The 21360-nt window shown below is 38.1% G+C and overlaps 1 protein-coding gene and 1 pseudogene across 1 annotated transcript; both read right to left on the bottom strand.

Annotated features, from left to right (window-relative positions):
- Positions 1–11923: 11923 nt before the first annotated feature.
- On the bottom strand, positions 11924–13152 carry LOC146723839 (uncharacterized; annotated as a pseudogene).
- A 6229-nt stretch (positions 13153–19381) lies between these two features.
- LOC146723838 (uncharacterized) lies at positions 19382–19897 on the bottom strand. Its single transcript, XM_085480994.1, has one exon. The coding sequence runs from the start codon at positions 19895–19897 to the stop codon at positions 19382–19384; it is 516 nt and encodes a 171-aa protein (XP_085337120.1).
- Positions 19898–21360: the final 1463 nt, after the last annotated feature.

Genomic DNA, 21360 nt, shown 5'->3' with positions numbered 1-21360 from the left:
TTTTGGGGCCCCCCAAAAACCAAAAAGGGGAAAACCCCCTTTGGGGTAATTGTGTTTTGTTAATCCCCCCTTTTCTCGATAGCCACATTTTTCAAAAAAATCATTTCAAAAATTTTTCCTACGGGAAAAAGAAATTTTTAAAAAATTTTTTTTTTAAAACTTTACACCCCCAAAGCGGGAAAAAAAATTGGGGCGGAAGTTTCAATTCATTAACTGGTTTTCACTTTTCCCCCTAACTTCCCCCATAGATTTTGGCAAAAAAAATGTGGAAATAGAGGGGAATTATATAATAACATACTTTTAATTCCAAAAAAATTCTTTTCCCATGGAAAAAATTTTATTGTCAAAAACCCAATTTTCCCCCTTTAATGAAATTTTTAACAAAAGTTTTTGGGGGACCCCCATGTTTTTCCCCCTTAAATTCCCCCAAAAATTGCAAAATTTGTTTTGCAAATTTTTAAAAAATCAAAAATTAAAAAATTTGGGGCTTTGGGTTTTGGGAATTTTTATGGGATATGGCCCCACATTATTTTTGGGGGGCCCCAAAAAAAAATTTTAGTGAAACTAAATTTTTTAAATATTTCAATAAAAGACTAAAAAATTTACGATTAACCCCAAAATTAAATAAAACATAAATTTTCTGGATTTAAAAAATTTAAAAAAAAAAAACCCCATCCCCAAATTTTTTCAAAAAAAAACATTTTCCCGGGGGGGGGTTTAAATTTTTTTTTTTTTGATCCCCCTAGTGCCTAAAATAGGGGAAATTTTTAAAAATTTTTTAAATGGGCTTTTTTTATTATCTCATCCCATTTCTAAAAAAAAATTTTGAAGGGGGTTTTTAAAAAATTTTTGGACAAGGGTTTTCCCTTTTTTTAACTTTAAAAAAATAAAAAAGGAAAAAGATTTTTAAAAAAAAATGGAAAGTTTAAAAAAATAGAAAAAAAAAAAAATTGGAAAGAAAATTTAGAAGGGGGAAAATTTTTTGAAAATTCCCCTACTTTTAAAAACATTTCTGGGGGCAATAGCATGGGCCCAAAAAAAAAATCAGTTTCAAATTTGGATACCGTTGTCTAAATAATTTTAACCCCAAAAAATTAAAGTCCACAAGGAAAAAAAAGTGCAAAACCCCAAAAAAATAATGTTTTCTAAAAAATTTTAAAAATTTTTAAAGGGGGTTGGGGGAAAGCTTCTTTATTTTGGGGAAAAACCAAAAAAAAAATTTACCCCCCTAACAAAAAAAGGGGGATATGAATATTTTAAAATTTTGTTTCCCCTCCAAGCATTCTGTTTTTTCCTGAAAAATTTTAAGAAAAAAACAGTTTTTGTTTGGGAAAAAGTTAAAAAAACCCCTTATATTAAAACAAAAATTTTTTAAAAAAAGACTTACCCCTTTGGGGAAAAGATACCCTCAAGGAAAAAAGGGGAGGGTTTAAAAATAATAACCCGACCCCAAAACCCTTTTAAAACCGTTTTTTGCCCCTTTTAAAGGGGTAATAAATTTTTTTGATTTGAAAAAATTTTTATTTTGTGAGTTTCTCCCCCTATTTTTTCGATTTTTTTAAAAAGACTGAAAACCCAATAAAAGACTAAAAAAAGGCCAAAAAAAAATTTAAACATCGATCTCAATTTTTTCGGAACAATTTTTAAGCATAAAGGGGTTCCCAAAATTTTTTGTATTTTTTTTTAATTTGTTTTTTTAATCTTTTTTTTCAAAAACCCCATTATTTGGAATCCTTTTTAAACAATTAAAAATTTCCCAAAATTCAGTTAAAAAAAAAAAAATTAATTTTGGGGGGGGGTGGACATTTTTTATTGCCAATCAAAGGGCCCCTTTGCCCAAAAAACCCCAAAAGGGTTTTGTTTGGGGGGAATTTTTTTAAATGTAAACCCGATTTTTTTATTAAATTCTAAAATTTTTAAATGAAAAAACCGGACAAACTTTTTTTCTTCTAATTGGGTTTTTTTTTTGGGGAATTTTTTTTAAAGGTTTAAATTTATTTTTAAAAATTTTTTTGGGGTTTTAAATTTTGACTTAACTATATAACTTATATTGACTATGTATTGCGGATTTTTTATTAGAATTTTATGTATTTATTTATTATCGTTATTTATTATCACTATTTTTTTGCGCACTGAAGAGGAGCAAGTAGAGCTCGAAACGTTTGTGTAATTATTATTTCAAATTAAGAATTTTCTTCTCAATAATAAATAATATCGTATTGCTCGTTACACATGGCCTTAATTTAATAATTTATCATTGTTTTTATTGTCATACGAGCTTGAGCATTGGTATGTGATGGTTTGATTAGGTATTAATTTTGCATTGCTTTTTACGCTGGCCTGAAAATGCGTTATACTAATATTCCGTTTTAAATTTCATCGTTCAATTTTTAATTTCTTATATAATTCATTTGGGGAGAAATAACATGGAGGTTAAAGCAATGGATGATTTAAATTATCAAATAATCAAAGCTAGATCAAAGTTGAATTTTTAAACATTGTAAAAATTTTGAGTCTTACCTAACCACTTGACGTCGTATTGTAGGAATCAATTTTGTTTACAATCACTTTAGATCGGAAAAAAGGCTTGATAGCTTGCTGTACAGATTCAAAAACAAATTTTAAATATTGAAATCAGAGATTTATATAGACTAATTAATTTATTACATGGTAAACTTTACAATATTTCAAGATATGTGGCTAACAACTGCCAGTACACATATGGAACGAAATTTTAAGACATCATTTCATCTCATTTGACATGTTTCATAACAGACGGACCTCGTCCGGGATCAAACGAACAACGAGCTACAAAAAATAATTAGGAAAATGACCACCCAACATTCGCCCAGACTAACTCGTTCACAAGCTCCGCTGCGAACGCCATCGAATACGGAGACTCTTTCGGAGGAAAATGTGCTGCAAACTGCGCTCCGGGAAATCAGAGAGCTGCGAGAACAACGAGAGCAGGAGCGCACGCAATTCGAAGCTTTACTGCGACAACGCGACGAGGAGCTGCGCCGGCTAGAGCAGAGAATCGCCTCGCGGAATGAAAACGAGCTAAGTCCTCCCAATAATATCGCTTGTAACTCCGATAATAGAGCTTGCGGAGATATTAGTAGTGATCTTCGCGCGAGAATCGGTTTTAAAGTAAAACCCGATACATTTGACGGGAAAGTTCCGCTGCGGGAGTTCCTCTCCCAATTTCTTTTGGTCGCGCGCGCGAATAATTGGGACGAATCCGCGAAGACCGTTGCTTTAGCCGCGAATTTAAGGGGAAAAGCGCGAACTGTGTTAGAAAATATAGAAAATTTAGATAACCTCAGTTTTACTGAATTAAAATCAAAATTAGAATTACTTTTTGGGGAGAAAATCTTACTCAAAACTATTATTCTTTAGTCACGAATCGGAAACAAAAATTCGGGGAGGATCTCGCTTCTTTTGGTGCCGAATTAGAAAGATTGTCGCGACTCGCATATCCCGAATGTCCTTACGCGGTGAGGGATAAAATCGCGTGTGCGCAATTTATCTCTGCTCTCTATGACGGTTTCTTGAGGAGGACCCTTCAATTAGAAGGGATAACCTCTTTAAATTTGGCCGTTGAAAGGGCAAAGATTATAAAAACTATTCAAGGGGAAAATTTTGAAAGAAAGAAGGAAAATTTCGGAAAATTTAACAGCGCGAATTTCCATAAGGTGGAGAGGAACGACGCGCGAAAGGATTTTGATAAAAAATACGGGAACGATAATAAGAACCATGAAAACAGCGCGCGAAAATCTGATTATGAAAATAGAAATCCTTCGAGAGGGGGATGGCGAAGAAACAATTTTTCCTCAAAGGGCAAAGAATGTTGGACGTGTGGTAAAACGGGACATTTTCGATTTGAGTGTCCTGAGGAGAAGGGAAACGCGGTTTAGTTGAGCTGTGCGGGGTGAGCTCGACTTTTTCCGAAAAAGCCCCGATATCGATTCGATTTGTAGATTTTAGTGTTGGTAGAATTAGAGAAAATGATTTTTGTTATCTCGGAAAGATTAATGATAAAAAATGTTCTTTGAAAATAGACACGGGCTCTGATGTTTCACTTGTAAATAAAAAAATGTTCAATAAGGATGTAGAGAAGATTCGAATTAAAGATTGTAATTTGAAATATCCTACAGGAGAAAAAGTTTTAATTAATTTTCTAGTAGAAGTTAGAGTAGATATTGGAAGATATTGTGTTTCTATTTCTATGTTTGTCGCCGCCATAAATGATAATTGTATTTTGGGAACAGACTTTCTTAAAAAGATTAATTTACAAAATATTTTTGATGATGAATTTAATGAATTAGGGTCAAAAGAAAATAAAACTTTTAATTGTTCTAGAATTGAAAACTCTTGTAAAGTTCCAACTATTTTAAAAAATCTTTTTGAAAATAATTCTTTGAATTTGAAAGAAACAGAGAAAGAAATTTTTGCAAACTTTTTAAATGATTTCTCTGATGTATTTTCTGAAAACATTGTGGCTGGCAACTGTAGTGTTGTAGAACATGTTATTAACATAAAAGACTCTCTCCCCATTAAGCAGGCACCTCGTCGAATTCCCATTCATTTAAGGAAGGAAGTAGATAAAATTATTGAGGACATGAAAGAACAAGGAGTTATAGAGGAATCGCGAAGTCCATGGATCTCTCCGGCCGTTATGGTGAAAAAGAAAGACGGCAGTATAAGATTTTGCATCGATTATCGAAAATTGAATAATGTGACGGTAAAAGATTCATATCCTCTTCCCAGGATTGACGATATTTTAGATCAACTCTCAGGTAACTCTTGGTTTTCCACATTAGATTTAAAGAGCGGTTATTGGCAACTAAAAGTCCGTTCCGAGGACAAAGAAAAGACGGCTTTCTCAATCGGCAGGGGTCTGTGGCAATTTACAGTAATGCCGTTTGGTTTATGTAATGCTCCCGCGACTTTCGAACGATTGATGGAAAAAGTCTTACATGGCCTTTTATCAAAAAAATGTTTAGTATATTTAGATGATATAATAATTTTCGGTAAAACTTTTGATGAAATGTTAGAGAATTTGAATTTAGTATTTTCGCGATTGAGAGAAGCTAATTTAAAAATGAATCCAAAAAAATGTATTTTCTTTCAAAGAAATACGAAATATTTGGGACATATTATTTCAGAAGAAGGCATTACTACGGATCCCGAAAAGATTATAGCCGTGAGAGATTGGCCGGTTCCCCATACTAGAAAACAGTTACGAAGCTTTCTCGGTTTTTGTTCGTATTACCGTAAATTTGTGAAAGGATTTTCTTCTTTGGCAAAACCCCTTTATGTATTAACAGAAAATCAAGTTAAATTTGTTTGGGGAAAAGAATGCCAAGATGCTTTTGAGAAATTAAAATCGATGTTATCGTCTTCCCCGATACTATCTTTTCCTAAGGGAGAAAATGAATTTATTTTAGATACTGACGCGTCTAATATCGGTATTGGTGCAGTGTTATCCCAGAGACAGATGGGAAAAGAGAAAGTGATCGCTTATTTTAGTAAAACGCTTAGCAAGACTGAGCGGAATTATTGTGTGATTAGGAGAGAATTGTTAGCAATAATAGATTCCTTGAGATTTTTCCGTCACTATCTTTTAGGTAGAAAATTTGTAATTCGTACAGATCATGTATCGTTAAAATGGTTGATGTCTTTTAAAGATCTGGAAGGACAATTAGCTCGATGGCTCGAAAGACTTCAAGAATTTGAATTCGAAATTATTCATCGAAAAGGACAATCTCACGGGAATGCCGATGGATTATCCAGGCGATCATGTGAAGCTTTCGGATGCGAATACTGCGCTAAAGTCGAGACGAAAAACGCAGAAGAAAGAGAGAAAATGGTCGCTCGCATTATGCTTGTGGGAGAAAATCTGGAAGAGTGGCGTCGTGCTCAGCAAAAAGATCCAAACATTTCATTTATTATACGAGGGAAAGAAACAGGAAAAAGACCATTGCATTCGGAAGTTCCTACCAAGAATGTTTCGGCTCAGATTTATTGGTCTTATTGGGATTCTCTCGTTTTAAAAAATGGAGTTCTCTATAAGAAATGGGAAGCCCCAAATCTTCAAACTAGTTTCCTTCAGTTGATAGTTCCTCAAGATCGGATCAAAGAGATTTTACAGGAAACTCATGATTCTCCGTTCGGAGGACATTTCGGAGTTAACAAGACTCTTGAGAAGATTCGAAAAAGATTCTTTTGGGCAAATTGTAAACAAGACGTAGAGAAGTGGTGCAGAACCTGCAAGATATGTATAGCAAAGAAAGGTCCTTCTGGAAAAGGAAAATCCCCTTTGCAAATTTATAGTCTGGCTATATAATCCTAAGAGAAGTAAAGGGAAAGCCCAGAAATTGCAGAATAATTGGGAGGATCCTTATTCGGTTATTAAAAGATTTAACGACGTGGTATATTGTATCCAAAAGACTCCTAGGCATAGGAAAAAGGTTGTGCATGCGGATAGGATAACTCCTTTTCTGGAAAGGGATAAGGATTGTTAGAATAGATTAGAGCCCGAAAAATGTCTATTCTATGGAAGATTCAGAGGAAAATTTGAACAGATAAAAGTAGGGTGAATTAATTATTGCGTAATCTTCTTTTTCTTTTACAGAATCTCCGAAGAAGAGAAATTTCACTCGAGGGAGAGGTTTCGATTAAAGGAGTGTTTGCGATTTTGCTTTGGGGAGAAACGGAGTTTTCTGGACATGGCGGAGAAGCCGATTTTCGAACTGAGCTTTCCAGGAAGAAGGGGTTTCGTCTTCAGTTCATTCTACGAAGACTGCCTCTCTCGCGGTTTTTGATCCGTGGTTTTCCCGCGGGACTTCGGGCAAATGCTGAGGCAGGGACTTGAGGAGTCCATAAGGGAGCACAAGATGACTCTACGCGGGATTTCGATTGCATGTATTTCCTTTAGATCGTCCGCATACGCATCCCACGCTTGTTGAATCTCGTGCGTCAACTGATCATCCCAATTTAAGTTCGAGGACCATGTCCCTTGCATGATCAACTTAGCACAAATTGAAATAGGACTAATTAAACCTAACGGATCGAACAGTTTTGAGATTGCCGATAGTACTTCGCGTTTTGTTTTAATAGAATTGTTTATCAGTTGACTGGAAAAGTGAAAGATATCGCGTTCAGGATTTCAATTTAATCCCAATGTTTTTATGGTATCTACAGTGATCGTGACCGACGACGATTCTTCGTCCGAATCAATCGTTGCAAATTTATTTACGATTTCTTTGCAATTCGAATGTAATTTATGAAGTTCGAATCCGTCGCTATTTAGCAAATTCTTTAATTGTGCAATTAAATTGATTGCGTCAGTCGTGCACTTGACGCCTGTCAAAATATCGTCGACATATAAATCATTTAATAGTACATGTGACGCTTCGCTAAAGTCACTGATTGCATCGCCAGCCAATTGTCTAACGCACCGTATCGCTAAAAAAGGCGCGCACGCTAGTCCGTATGTTACGGTGTTTAATTGAAATTCTTGTATAGGATCGCTCGAAGAGAATCGCTACACGATTCTTTGATAGTTTCTATCTTTTTTGTGTACCAAAATTTGTCTGTACATTTGATTTTAATCGCCTTTTACTTTGAACGTTTTCAAATTTCGCTCTTCTTTTTTTTCCTGATTTCCAATATTCAATGACTTTTTGTTTATATTCATCATCAACTTCATCATCTTTGGAAGAGTCTAACTGTAAGTCAGAAGATGTTTCATCCGCAAAATCAGAAATGTCGTCATCTGTGATTAAAATAGGACCTTAAATATCATTTTGATCTTCAAAAATTAAGGTTTCATGTGTTTCTACAAAAAAGGCATCATTCATTGAATCTTTTATTAGAGTTTCTAATTGAAAACTAAAAGTCCTCTCATCGTCGTTTACAGCAGATTCAAAATCATACTGCGATTGATCAAACGCTTCTTGCAAAAACCGTATAATATTTTTTAGATTCATAGCGGACAGTGATACCAAACGGCGGAGAATTTCCTTTTTCATCAATTAAAAGTAAAACGAGACGGTAGCGCGGAGAGAATTCACATCAGACGAACACGCCGTGTTTGCTTGTGTAGCTTCCGCGCGGCCGAATGGTGGGGGGCAGTGTTGGGGAGCTCATGGTATAAAAGTGGGTATATAAAAGAAAAACCGTTGGAATTTGATAATCCTGTTGACTTCTGTTTTAAAAATTGTGAGACATCTTGCGGGTTCTGCAATGTGTGTGCAGTAATAAGATGTGCTTGGTGCAAAAAATCTTTGTGCATAATACATTTTTTTAACGAATATCATGTATGCAAAATTTTCAAACAATGATTTAATCGTCAAATCAGCCATTTATAAAATAACAGTAATAATAAAAAAAATTAATGAAATAAAAACACAAAATAATAAAATTAAAACGACAAAAACATAACAAAATTGAAATAACAAAAACCAATCTTTCGTTATCTGTACATAAACGTTCTAACAATGAATCGTGTTCTGACACACTTACAGAAAATAGTGAGAGGCAAGGGGACTCACTCTAATCAAGCACCTCGAAGAGATGTAAATCCGACCGTGCAACTTCCGCGCGGTACATCTCGGGTAACGCTAACGCCGGCGGTTATAAACAATTAATATTTTTAACATGTTTAATTCACTTCACATAACTAACAATAAATGTCATAAGTTGATTTTATTGTATTTTGAAAGTCGCATGTCGAGTTACTGCCTATTCAAGTAATTTTTAGAGTTTTCGTCCGCCATATTGGATCCGCCATATTGAATTTTGAAAATCTGATTTCAGATTCAGTTTCAGCGACTTCAAAAACCAATATATTAAAAAGATCGAACAGTTCAAAAATATAGTTTCACAAGGTGTTTCATGCGCAATGTCAAACGAGTGCGGCAATATAGAGGTTATTAACCCCCCAAATATTTATATATAAAAAAAAAAAAAATACATGTTCCTTAATTAGCTTTCCTTTTGAAGTTTTAATAGATTTCACTTCAATTAGATCAAAACTGATTTTTTGCAGCAAAAAATTGGTCACTTTAGGGGTAGTTAGCCCCCTAATTTTCACTCCCCCTCCAACATACCTAGGTCGATTTTCGTCTTCTATCAAAAGATACTTTCATACCAAAAATCATTAAGAAAGATATTGCAATTTTTCCATTTTACCCCCTATTTTGGGGGGGTCGTTTCACCCCCTAAATATGTTTTTCCGCAGCTAAAAAAAAATACGTGTCCCTTAGTTTTTCATGTATCATAACATATTCAAATTTCAGAAAAATCGGAGAGTGACACTTCCGTAGGTTTACTTGTAAGAGTAAAATAATTACGTTACCGAGGCTAAAATTATGCGGCGCACTGACTTTAATTAGATTAGTAAGAAATGTTGTCGAAGCGCTAAAAATCGAGTTTGACGAAATAACGGCGTGGAGCGATTCCGCGATTGTGTTGGCGTGGATATCCGGCGATCCGTTACGTCAAAAAACATTTGTATCAAATCGAACGGCAAAAATACAGACGAACCTTCCGTCAAAACATTGGCGTCACGTTAGGAGCGAAGACAATCCTGCGGATTTGATTTTGCGAGGCACGAGTCTCAAGAATTTGCAGTGTTGTGCCTTGTGTGAGACACAGAAGGGATGTTGCCGGATTAGGAAGTAGACTTCTGAATCGTCGGGGTTTCTCCGTAGATTTTAGTCTTGTTTAATGTAGAATTACTTCTTTATTCAATATATATATATATATATATATATATATATATATATGTATATTGGTATATATAATCTTAACAAGACTCGGCGTATGGTTATTTAAAAAAACCTCTGGTAACTTCGTTTCTCTTTTTCGTTCGTTTGACGCGACTCTAGATTTATTCTGACTTTAGCTAATTAACGACTCGTCTGGTTACGAGTCGGGAGTTATCCTCGATGTGTCTCGGTAGGTTGGTCTAATTCAACTCGCTCTCTGTTCACTCCCGAGTTCTTACGTGAACTCGGTTTTTCGTTATTTCATTTGGATGGGGTGCCTGGCGACAGGCACCCGATTGGTGCATAGCTTTTGCATACGCGGCTAGATTTTGAGCTAAGAGCTGTTCGAAAGATGAAGCTCTTAGCTTGCGTCTTCGCGGTTTCCGGCCCGCTGCTGCATCAGCGGTCTCCACGCGGATTTTATATCCGTTAACTTGTAATTATAGCCTTTCGGGCTGTAACATTCCTCCCCCGTTAAAAAAGAAAAACGGAGGTACGAAGTTTTTCGTTATACCATTGGTTTTAACAATATTTGATTATGTTGATATCTTATTCTATGTATAATTATAGTTTCTCCGATACATAGTAGGTTTTATAATCGTTTCTTAAAATCTAGTACTTTGACTTCTTTTTAGTATTGATCGCGGTATTTCGAAGTCATCGTTTATTATTACTCTTGGCTATTTTTCGTTTTTATTTTTATTATTTTTTTTTCTTTTTACTATTATCTATGCTATAATGGCTATTGCGGGTACTGTCGTTGTTATTCCGATAAATGTCATTGAGTAGACAAATTGCTTTTGTGCAAAAAAAAAAAATTTTTATTCGTTGTTTTGTAAGTCGTTGTCTATAGTTTCTGTCTGTTTCATGTAATTGTCAATTTGCTCGAAATATATTCCTGGACTATGTTTGAATTCTGTTATCTCATACGGTTGACCCTTCTCACTTTCTTTCTTGAGTACTGCAGCGTTGCAGGCTAAGAGTGAGAGTGCCTTGTCGTAGCGTTTCATCGTATACAAGTACCTTATTTCCGACTTTAAATTTTATTTCTTTCGCGTTTTTATCATAATAGTTTTTGATTCGATTTTTTTTTCTTTGTTTACGCGATGTCGAGTTATACGCGTCACCTACTCGTATAGTATATATCTCGTGTGCGTTATCTTTACATATGTCTTCTACAGTTACAAGTGGCGTGTCAATCTCTACGGTAGTATCAGTCGTATAATCGTAATCATCGTAAATTTTTTGGTTTGACTAGGCATCGTCCGATAAAAATTCCTGGCGCGGTTTGTTCGGCTTTTATCACGCCTATTTTGTTACAATTTGTTGTAGCTTGTACAATAGTTTTACTACGCGGTTTTAATAGGATCTTTTTATACGGGCGCAATTTTATTACCGCGTTTCCTATTTGCAGCTTCTGTTTCCTATAATCGCACGAAACTTTTTTCAGGAAATCTATTCCTATTATTCCATCATATTCCATCGGGAAATCGTCTTTCACGACGTAGATTGCGTGTTTAATTTTTCGGTCGTCCAGATTGATGGTCGCGAAAAATTTTCCTATTGTTCGCGCTTTGTGCCCGGTTATTCCGATCAAAGTAATTTTGTTTTTATGGATTTCGGTTTCGCCTTTTAAATGTTTGACCTTTATTAGGGAGACAGTAGCACCGGTATCGTAAAGCATATTAATTTTGCCGGTTTTTACTTCTTGTATCGGTAGGGTTATCAAGTTCAAGCTTGCCTTCTCGCGAAGCGTCGAACGCACGTGCGTCACCTGATATTCGAGCGCGCGAGTCTTCTTAACCTTATCTCCGCGCTCTCCGTCTTCATCGCTGTTTCGCTCATCCTTGTCGCTGCTTTGCTCGTCCTCGTCGCTGCTACGCTCGGAATCCGTATCACTGTTTCTCGTTTTCGGATTCTTACGACTTTCGGTTGCATTAAATTAAAATAAATAAATAATTCGTTCACACAACTATTCTAAATCAAAAATCAAAAATCACAAACTCAAAAAAAAAAAAAAATTTCAAAATCTAATCTCTACTAATGTAATATAATATTCAATCAAATCAAATCAAATCTGGAATAAACTCTGGAATAATCTCTAAAACTCTAAAGTTAATTAAACTCTGGAATTAGCTATAAACTTCTTATTCTTTGGCTTTAGCTTTTCCTTCCGTTTCCTTTCCCTTCTCCTCCAGTCTCTTTTCTTCTCTTATTCTGTTTATCCTCTTCATTACATCCCTTCCTTTTCTATCTTTTTTCAAAAATTCTTCTAATGTTATTCCGTCCTTTGTCTCTTCGCATTCTTTCAAAATATGTAACATATTTTCTATTCCTTCTCTGCATATTCTGCATCTCCTTTCTGCCTCCTCCAACCAGTGCTGGCTCTCTTTCGTTTCGTTCCCGCATCTGTATCTCACTATCATATTCCTTTCTTTCTTGTTTCTTTTTCCTCTCAAATATGTTGATGTTTCTTCTCTGTCATTATATTTTTATATATTTCATTATACTTAGATTCATCTATCCTCTTTCTTCTTATTTGCTCTTTTTTTCTTGCTATTCCTTCCATCATTTTCTGTACTATCTTCTTCGTTTCTTCCTTTTTTCTCTTTTCCTTCAATTCTTCCTTTCTTATTTCGGTCTCCTCCAACACTTTTTTTCTCCTTTTTTCCCATTTGCTTTCCTCCCTACTTCTTACCTCTTTTTCTAGTTCTTTTATGCATTCTACTACAAGCTTCTTTTTCGCATTCCTCGCTGTTTCTTCATACTTAATGGCTCTCATTAAAGCTTCCATCCTTAATTCCCTCATCTTTGTTTCTTCCTTCATGATATAATTCGGTGTCCTTCTATCTAGTCCTAGAATCCACTTTACATATTTTCTCTTTATCCCATCCATTCTTTCTTCCTTGTTCTAACCCCATATTTCCGCTCCGTATAATGCTATGCTTCCTACCAATGCGTTAAACATCTTTATTCTTCTTGTGTAATCATCTCTGAATAATTTTTCTCCAATGCTCCATGTCATTTTCATCGCTATTGTTGCTCTTCTTATTCTTTCCATTATATGTTTCTCTGCTCCTCCGTTCTTTTGCATAATGTATCCTAAATACCTCATTTCCTTTACTTCTTCTATGGCTTTTTCTCCCCATCTCCAATCTCTTTTTCTTACTCGTCCCCTTCCTCTCTCAAATACCAACACCTTCGATTTTTCTGGGCTCAAGATCAAGTCCTTCTTTTCTATATATTTTTTAAATTATTTTATTATTTCTTTCAATTCCTGCTCACTTTGTGCCACCAGAACAATATCATCCGCGTACGTAATCGTCCAAAACTTTTCTTTGCCCACTACTATCCCTCCAGTCTGTTCCTTCCTCATTTCTGCCTCCAGATCCATAATATATATATTAAAGAAAGTAGGGCTCATAGGGCACCCTTATCTAACTCCTGTGCTTGTCCAGAACTCCTCCGATTTTCTTTCTCCTACTTTCACCGTATTCTTCGTTTCTTTGTAAGTTTCCATAATCCTCTTTCTCAATCTTTCTTCTATTCCTGCCTTTTTCAGCATCTCTCCTAACTTTATCTTATCTATTTTGTCAAACGCTGCTTTGAGGTCCGCGAAAAATGCAAATATCTTTAGATAATTCTCTATTCACTATATATAGTTCAATACGTATATTGCATCTGTCGTTCCTCTTCCTTTTCTAAATCCAAACTTTCCTTTCTCTAGCTTCTTTTCTATTTCCTTCTTTAATTTTTCATTTAATATGTTCGCGTATATCTTGTATGCCGTGTCCATCAGTGTTACTCCCCTGTAGTTTTTCACCTCTCCTTTCTCTCCTTTCTTATATATTGGGCTGATTAGTCCTCTGTTCCATTCCTCTGAAATTCCTCCCTCTTTCCATATCCTATTTATTAGTCTCAGAAACACCTCTCCTACCTCTTCAGACATCAATCTCCACGCTTCGTTCTCTATCCCATTCTCTCCTGGTGCTTTTCCTTTTTTCAATTTCCTTAATTACATTACGAGTTCATCCCTCGATATTTCTTCATCTTCTTCGTCACTCCTCTGTATCGTTTCTTCCTCTTTTCTCTCCCCCAGAATTATCTTTTCTTTCGTTCCTTCCAGCAGCTCCATAAAATGTGCATTCCATTTTTTCATATCTATATTTTCGTCTATTCCTTCTCTTTTCTTCCTAAATTTATTTATATATTTCCACGCTTCTTTCTCTGTTCTTATTGATTTTATCTTCTGTTCTTCTTCCTTTTCATGCCTTCTCTTTTCCTCTTTTCCTCTATTCCTTCCTTTTTTCTGCGTATTCTCCTCTGCCAATCTTATTTTTTTCTAGTTTTCTCAATTCTTTTCTCAGTTCCCTCTTTTTTATTTTCCATACTTTGCTGTGCCATTCCTTCTTTTCTAATTTTCATAGGTATTATTCTTTTCTCCACTTTCATAATCGAATCTTTTACTTTCTTTTCTATTTCCATATCTCTCCATTTTTCTCCTTTGTGTATACCCATCCTTTACATTTTCCATGATAGTACTCTACTCCTTCTTCTAACCATATGCTTCTTTCTATCTGAACCACATTACTTTTTCTTCTCTTTCTCTTTTCTCTACCTTCCAATTCAACTTCTACCGGTACATGATCCGACTCTGTTCTAATTCCTTCCTCCACCTTCTTTACCTCTTCAATTGCCTTTTCATTCGATACCACATAATTTATCACTGATGTTCCCATCTCTCCGATATATGTCCATCCTCCTTCCTTTTCAAAACTTCCATTCAGAATCATCCAACCTCTTTCCCTTATTTTATTTAACATTACTCTTCCTTCTCTATTTACCACTTTGTCCTTTGATCTTCTTGTCTCTTCTTTCTTTCTTTCTGTTTCTATTCCTATTCCTACCGGCCCTCCTTCCGTCTCTGTTCTTGCATTAAAATCTCCTCCTGACAACAGATATCTTTCCTTTTTCTCTTCTATTTCTTTCATTATATTGTCCAATGTTTCCTCATTATCTTGACTATATAAAGTTACAATTCTCCATCTATTTTTATTATATATAAAACTAATCTCTATTGCTCCTTTGTTTATTTCCTTTACCTTGATTCCTTCCAAATCCTTCCTTATTGCTGTTATAATTCCACCTTTAGCTCTTCCCTTTATATTTTCCTTTATTGGCGGTACACAGTTCCATGCATAATTATTCGACACTTTCTTGCAGATCTTCTTCCATTTTTCTTCCTCCATCCACGTTTCTGTTAATCCTATAATGTCAAAATCTTCTAAATATTCCCATGTTTCTTCACATTTATTTGATAATCCTGCGATATTCCAGAAACAAATTTTTAAACCCCTCTCTCCATCCTCCTCCTCTTCGTCCTGTTTCTCTCTTTCTCATTCCCTTCTCACTCTCCTTTTCTCTTTGAGTTTTTCTTTTTTCTCATTTTATCTGTACCATTTTTCTCTTCAAATTGATCTTCTTGTATCCAATTTTTGCTTTGCTGTCTCCTTTCTCTCTTTCTTCTCGTGCCATTTCCTTCAATTTTTGTTAAATCTCCCTCTCTCTTCTTGTTAAGTCATCCTCTATTATAATACCCTTCTTCAACTCTTTCTTCTTGTACATAACCTCTCTTTTTTGCTCCCAGTTTTCTATCTCCGCTATCACTAAACTTTTCTCCTCGTTCTGCCTTATTTTTCTTGTCTTACTTACCATTGTCTTTACTTTTAAGTTGACCTCTAAAAATTCTATCACTTCCTGCTTTAAATTCACTATTTCCCATTTTACACCTTTTATAACAATATTATTTCTTCTATCCTCTCTCTCCTTTTTTTTATTAATACATTCCATCGCTGCTATTCTCCTCTCCATTGATTTCTTCTTTTTTCTGCACTCTTCACTTTCTTTCTTTCTTTCTCCCTCCCTTTCTCTTCTCTCCTCCAATATTTGTTCTTTCATTCTTTCCATCTCTTCTCTTATTTCTTTTCTCATTTCTTCTATCTCCCTTATTATTTTCTCTAAACTTTTTGTCCATATATCTTCTCCTGTGACATATTTTTCCTTCGTCCTTTCATCTCCCTTGTTCTTGTTCCTGCCCGCTGTCGTCGCTGTCTGCTTTTGTAGCGCTCGTGCACGTGTATATATATATATATTTAGCGGGAAAGAGATTCCTACTCATGCGTCTTGGATGCAGGTAGATATATAATAACTATTTGGAAACCACTGCTGAGGCGTCCCGGATCGATAAATATGTGATGAGTATATTTTTTATATGTATAAAAAATACTTTATTTTTTCTTTGGTAACAGACAGTATCACAGTATTAAAGGCAGACAAAAGAGAGTGTGTTCGGTGAGGAAGAACTTAGCTTACTTAATATCTAGACAGGAATCATCTTTGGCTAGTGCGCATGTGAGGAAGAACTTAGATTACTTAATATCTAGATAGGAACCATCTTTGGCTAGTGCGCATGTGCGCGGTATAAAGTTACTAGAGAGATGCCATATTACTCCCTCCTTAGCAACTTTGCCTAAGTTGCGAATGTGACCTTTTTGGCTAGAGGATAGGCCTTCGTAGGTTGCTGTGCTGTGGCGGGTATGTTCCCGGTGCATATTGCGTCTCCCGGGGGTATTATTTCTTGGTAGGCCGGCTTCAGTCTTTTCGTGGAAATGGTTACCTCCTCTCCTTTGATTTTGAGCTTAAAAACTCGATCGGATATCCTTTCGATAATCTCGTACGGGCCTTTGTAGGGGCAGTCGAGAGGCTTTTTGACGGCGTCCACTCGAACGAATACATGGGAACAGCTAAAGAGGTCCTTATAACTGAATACCCTGGGCCTGATGTGGTGAGCTGGCGGTGTTGGTCGTATTTTACGCATGAATTTGTGTAACTTTTCGATGAATATCTGAGGGTCTTCTGGTGGGTCTTCGTCTATAAAGAATTCTCCGGGTAGACGGATTGGAGTTCCATAAATCAATTCCGCTGCACTGGTCTTCAAGTCCTCTTTGACGCTGGCTCGTAGTCCCAACAGGACCGTGGGGAAGATGTCTACCCACTCGGTGGATGCATGGCAGCGGATGGCGGATTTAAGAGAGCGGTGAAACCGTTCTACCATCCCATTCGAGGACGGATGGTAGGCTGTAGTCTTGGTCCTGTGTGCGCCTATAAGCTGAATGAGGGCCTGAAATAATCTAGATTCAAACTGAGAACCGCGGTCCGTAGTTACGGTTGCTGGAGCACCGAAACGAGAGATCCACGTTGTATGGAATGCGTCCGCGATTGTATCTGCGCTGATGTCCTTGATCGGAATGGCTTCCGGCCATCTGGTAAATCTATCTATTGCAGTTAGGCAGTACTGGTACCCGCGGGACGGCGGCAGAGGACCGACGATGTCGAGATAAACCTGGTGGAATCTGCTGTCCGGGACTCGAATGTGTTCTAGCAGGTTTTTGTGATGTCTTTGGATCTTTGCACGTTGGCATGCTAAACAGGTCTTGACCCACTCTGCGGCGTCCTTATTTAGACCTGGCCAAACAAATCGGCGTGCGATTAGATCTCGGGTAGCTCGGACTCCTGGATGCGATAGGCGGTGGATTGTGTCAAATATTCTGCGGCGTAGGATGCGAGGTATGTATGGGCAAATTTCTTCGGTGAAAACGTCACAGAATATTGTGTGTTCTGAGTCGTCGAGGCGTAATTTACGGAGTTGCAAATTCGTCGTTAATGATTTTACTAGTTCTTGCAGCTCTTCATCCTTTAGTTGCTCGAGTGCGATGTCCTCAATGGAGATAATTGTAGGCATGTGTATCTCTTGGATTCGAGATAGTGCGTCTGCGACTGTGTTTTGCGTTCCAGGAAGGTGAACCAGGTGAGTAGTGAATTGTGAGATATAATCCAGTTGGCGCAGCTGTCTAGGAGATGCTCGGTCTGACTTCTGGTCGAAGGCATATATTAACGGCTTGTGGTCCGTTGCTACTGTACATTCACGACCTTCTACGAAATGCCGGAAATATTTTAGGGCTTTATAGACCGCTAGAAGCTCACGGTCGTAGGTGCTATACTTTCTTTGTGTCTCGGTTAGTTTTTGTGAGAAAAAACTTAAGAGTACGTACACGTCCTCTTGGAGTTGTTGCAGTGCGGATCCGAAGGCTGTGTCTGAGGCATCTGTTTGCAACACCAGAGGTGCTCTTTCTTTTGTGCCAGGAGAGTAGCTTCTTCTAGTTGTCTTTTGCTTTGTTCGAATGCTTTCCGCGTCTCCGGTGTCCAAACTATTGTTCGGTTGTCTCGCTTGGTTGCTCCGGTTGTGAGTTTGTGTAGGGGTGCTTGAATTAATGCTGCTCCTTTAAGTAGGCGTCGGTAAAAATTGATAAAACCAAGGAATCTGCGTAGTTCCTTAACGGTATTCGGTATGGGATAGTCCCTAATTGCAGTTATGCGCTCTTGGAGGGGGGCGATACCCTCCTGACTAATGGTATATCCCAGGTAACGGACCTTACCGGCTCCGAAGGTACACTTTTTCACATTGATGGATAGGCCGTGTTGCTGTAGCCATGACAGGCTTGCACGCACGTGTGTTGCGTGTTGCTCTGGGATTGTAGATGCGATCAAAATGTCGTCAATATAGCAGAACGCATATTCCACCCCTCGGAGGACCGTATCCATCAGGCGCTAAAACGTCTGCGCAACGTTGCAGAGACCGAAGGTCATCTTGTTGAACTGGAACAAACCAAAAGGAGTGATTACGGCGGTCTTGGGTCTGTCCTCTGGGGCCACTGGAATTTGGTGTAATGCTTTGTTGAGGTCAAGCGTAGTAAAGATCTTGCATCCATGTAAACGGTGCGTAAAATCATGTAAATGAGTGACAGTATATTTGTCAGGTATCGTGACTTTGTTTAATCGACGATAACCGCCACATGGTCTCCATGTTCCATTGGATTTCTTCACCATATGCAGCGGAGAGGCCCATGGGCTAGAGGATGGCTCGCAAATACCCTGCTGGATGAGGTTTTGGAATTCGATTCGGGCTGCCTTATAACGGGTTGGTGAAAGGCGCCTAGCTCGCTCTGCTACAGGGTGTCCGTTGGTGATTATATAATGTTGCACGCCGTGCGTGGGTTCCTGGCTTTTGATTGGACGTGTCACTTCGTCGAATTCCAGTAGAATTTTTCTGTAACAGTTATCGTAGCTGATTTTTGTTAAACTTGGAGTGTTGCATGTTGTGATTGCACCTAGCACGTGCAATTTTGTTTTTGTATCGATTAGTCGGCGGTTGTGGAGATCGACAAGCAGTTTAAAATGCTTTATAAAGTCGGCACTCAATATCGGTTGTTGGACGTCAGCTACAATGAATCGCCAAACGAAATCTCTGCGTAGTGCAAGGTTGAGTTTCATTTTGAGCTCTCCGTAAGTGGGAATAATAGTGCCGTTGGCTGCGTAAATTGTAAATCTAGCACGGGTAGGTTGTTTGCCTTTCATGAGTTTTGGTAGAACTGAAACGTCTGCACCGGTGTCCACTAGGAACTTCATCCTTGAGTATTCATCCATGACTGTGAGGCAGTTTGACGTCTCATTGATCTCCGTAGTCGCCCCTATGTACAGAGATTTTATTAGTTTTCCTGCGGCTTAGCTCCTTGAGTCCACGTACAAGGGTGCTGGCACTTCTTTGCGTTGGCACCAAATCTATTATGATAGTAACAGAACTCAGGCTTATTTGTATGCGTAGGTGCAGGTATCAATGTTCTAGGTTGGTTTTCTTTTCCTCTGCTACGGGAGCGACGGAATCGTTCGTTGCGATCTAGTTGTTTCTGCATTTTTGAGACCTGTAATGTGAGTGCGCTAGGTGACTCTTCTAATGTAGACAGCATACCTGTGGTAGCCTGTGTGTTTGAACTCTTTGCAGGCACGATTTGGGTTGCTGCCACCATTGGTCTCATTGCGTCTAGTGCCTTATCAGCCATCTCTGCTAATCGCTGGAGATCTGATGTGTCGGAGATTGCAAGTATTACTCGAGCAACTTCTGGTAACTGCTCAAAGAGCAGAGAGCGGATGATGGCGTCTTCACACTGGTCTCCTGCAAGGGCTCGTAAACAATGTAGATAAGCCGTCGGTTTCTCATCACGCATCTTGTGGCCACGGAGTAGACGTCGGAGGCGTGCTTCATCTCCTTCGTCATAGGCGGACATAACGCGCCGCTTGAGGCTTTCGTACTTATTTTGAGCGGGCGGATTTATGACGAGATCGGACACGCTTCGCCGGATAATTGTGTGGCAACGTACCTGTACTTTGTGGTATCAGACGTTATATTGTAGTTAGCAAAAACAAGATCTATCTGGGCGAACCATAGCCGTGGATCGGCTTGAAAAAATGGCGGCAGTTCGATATGGCGGGAAGATACCGCTAAAACTCCGCCGTTGAGTTTGCGTCCTTGGGGTGTCTGGTTGCCAACGGGTTTATTCTGTGTTGTGCCAGCGCCCGGGGCGTCTGTTCCTTGTGTAGGCGATCCGTCTACAGGCATCCTTTATTACGCGGGATCACGTCGGGGTCACCAATGTAGCGCTCGTGCACGTGTATATATATATATATATATATCAGGAGACGCGGTAGTGTCTCCGGCCATGTTCAAACCCTAAAAGACCTTAAAAGACACTACAAGTCTCCTTATCCTGCACCATTAAAGTCCATTTTTTGGGGGTGTAGAACTACTAAAATATAAAAAATTTTGAATTGCACGTAATATAACCTGAAAGGCGGCATCGCCACGAGTAATTTGAGCCAAGAAAAAATAAAATCGGTCAAGCCGTTCTGGAGATACAAGCGGTCAAAAAGTGACGTTTTTCATGAAAAATTAAGAAACGTCGTCTTCTTCTTCTTCTTCTTCTTCTTCTTCTCTGTCCGCGTCCGCTGACGTCATCAGGATTATATATATATATATAAATCTCTTCTCACCTTTCACTCACACCTCCCTCAACTTCCACCCACCCCTTTCCCTCCCACATCCCGCCCCCACCCCCACCGCCACTCCCACCCCTCTTTCGCCCTAACTCACCCTCTTTCGTCCTATTTTTTCAGTCTTTTTGTTCTCTCTCACCGTCTGTTGTCCTCTTTCACCCTCTTTCACCCTCTTTCACCCTCTTTGTCCTCTTCACCATCTTTCGCCTCTTTCACCCTCTTTCGTCCTCTTTCGTCCTCTTTCGTCCTTTTTCACCATCTTTCGCCTCTTTCACCCTCTTTCGTCCTCTCTCACCCTCTTTCATTCTCTCTCACTCTTTCATCCTCTTTCACTCTCTTTCGTCCTCTTTCACCCTCTTTCGCCCTCTTTTACCCTCTTTCGTCCTCTCACCCTCTTTCGTCCTCTTTCACCCTCTTTCGTCCTCTCTCACCCTCTTTCGTCCTCTTTCACCCTATTTCGCCCTCTTTCACCCTCTTTCGTCCTCTTTCGTCCTCTTTCACCTTCTTTCGTCCTCTTTCGCCCTCTTACACCCAATTTCGTCCTCTTTCACTCTCTTTCGTCCTCTCTCACCCTCTTTCATTCTGTCTCACCCTCTTTCATTCTGTCTCACCCTCTTTCATTCCCTCTTCACCCTCT

Source organism: Nylanderia fulva, unplaced genomic scaffold (assembly GCF_048542155.1).
Source record: "Nylanderia fulva isolate GAGA-0341 unplaced genomic scaffold, ASM4854215v1 Scaffold165, whole genome shotgun sequence".
Lineage (NCBI taxonomy): Eukaryota > Metazoa > Arthropoda > Insecta > Hymenoptera > Formicidae > Nylanderia > Nylanderia fulva.
Note: the sequence above shows the minus strand (reverse complement) of the source record. Positions and strands in the feature narration are given on the sequence as shown.

Excerpts from the sequence above, each read along its gene's own strand:
- LOC146723838 (XM_085480994.1), bottom strand. The coding sequence starts at position 19,897 with ATGCGTGATGAGAAACCGACGGCTTATCTACATTGTTTACGAGCCCTT.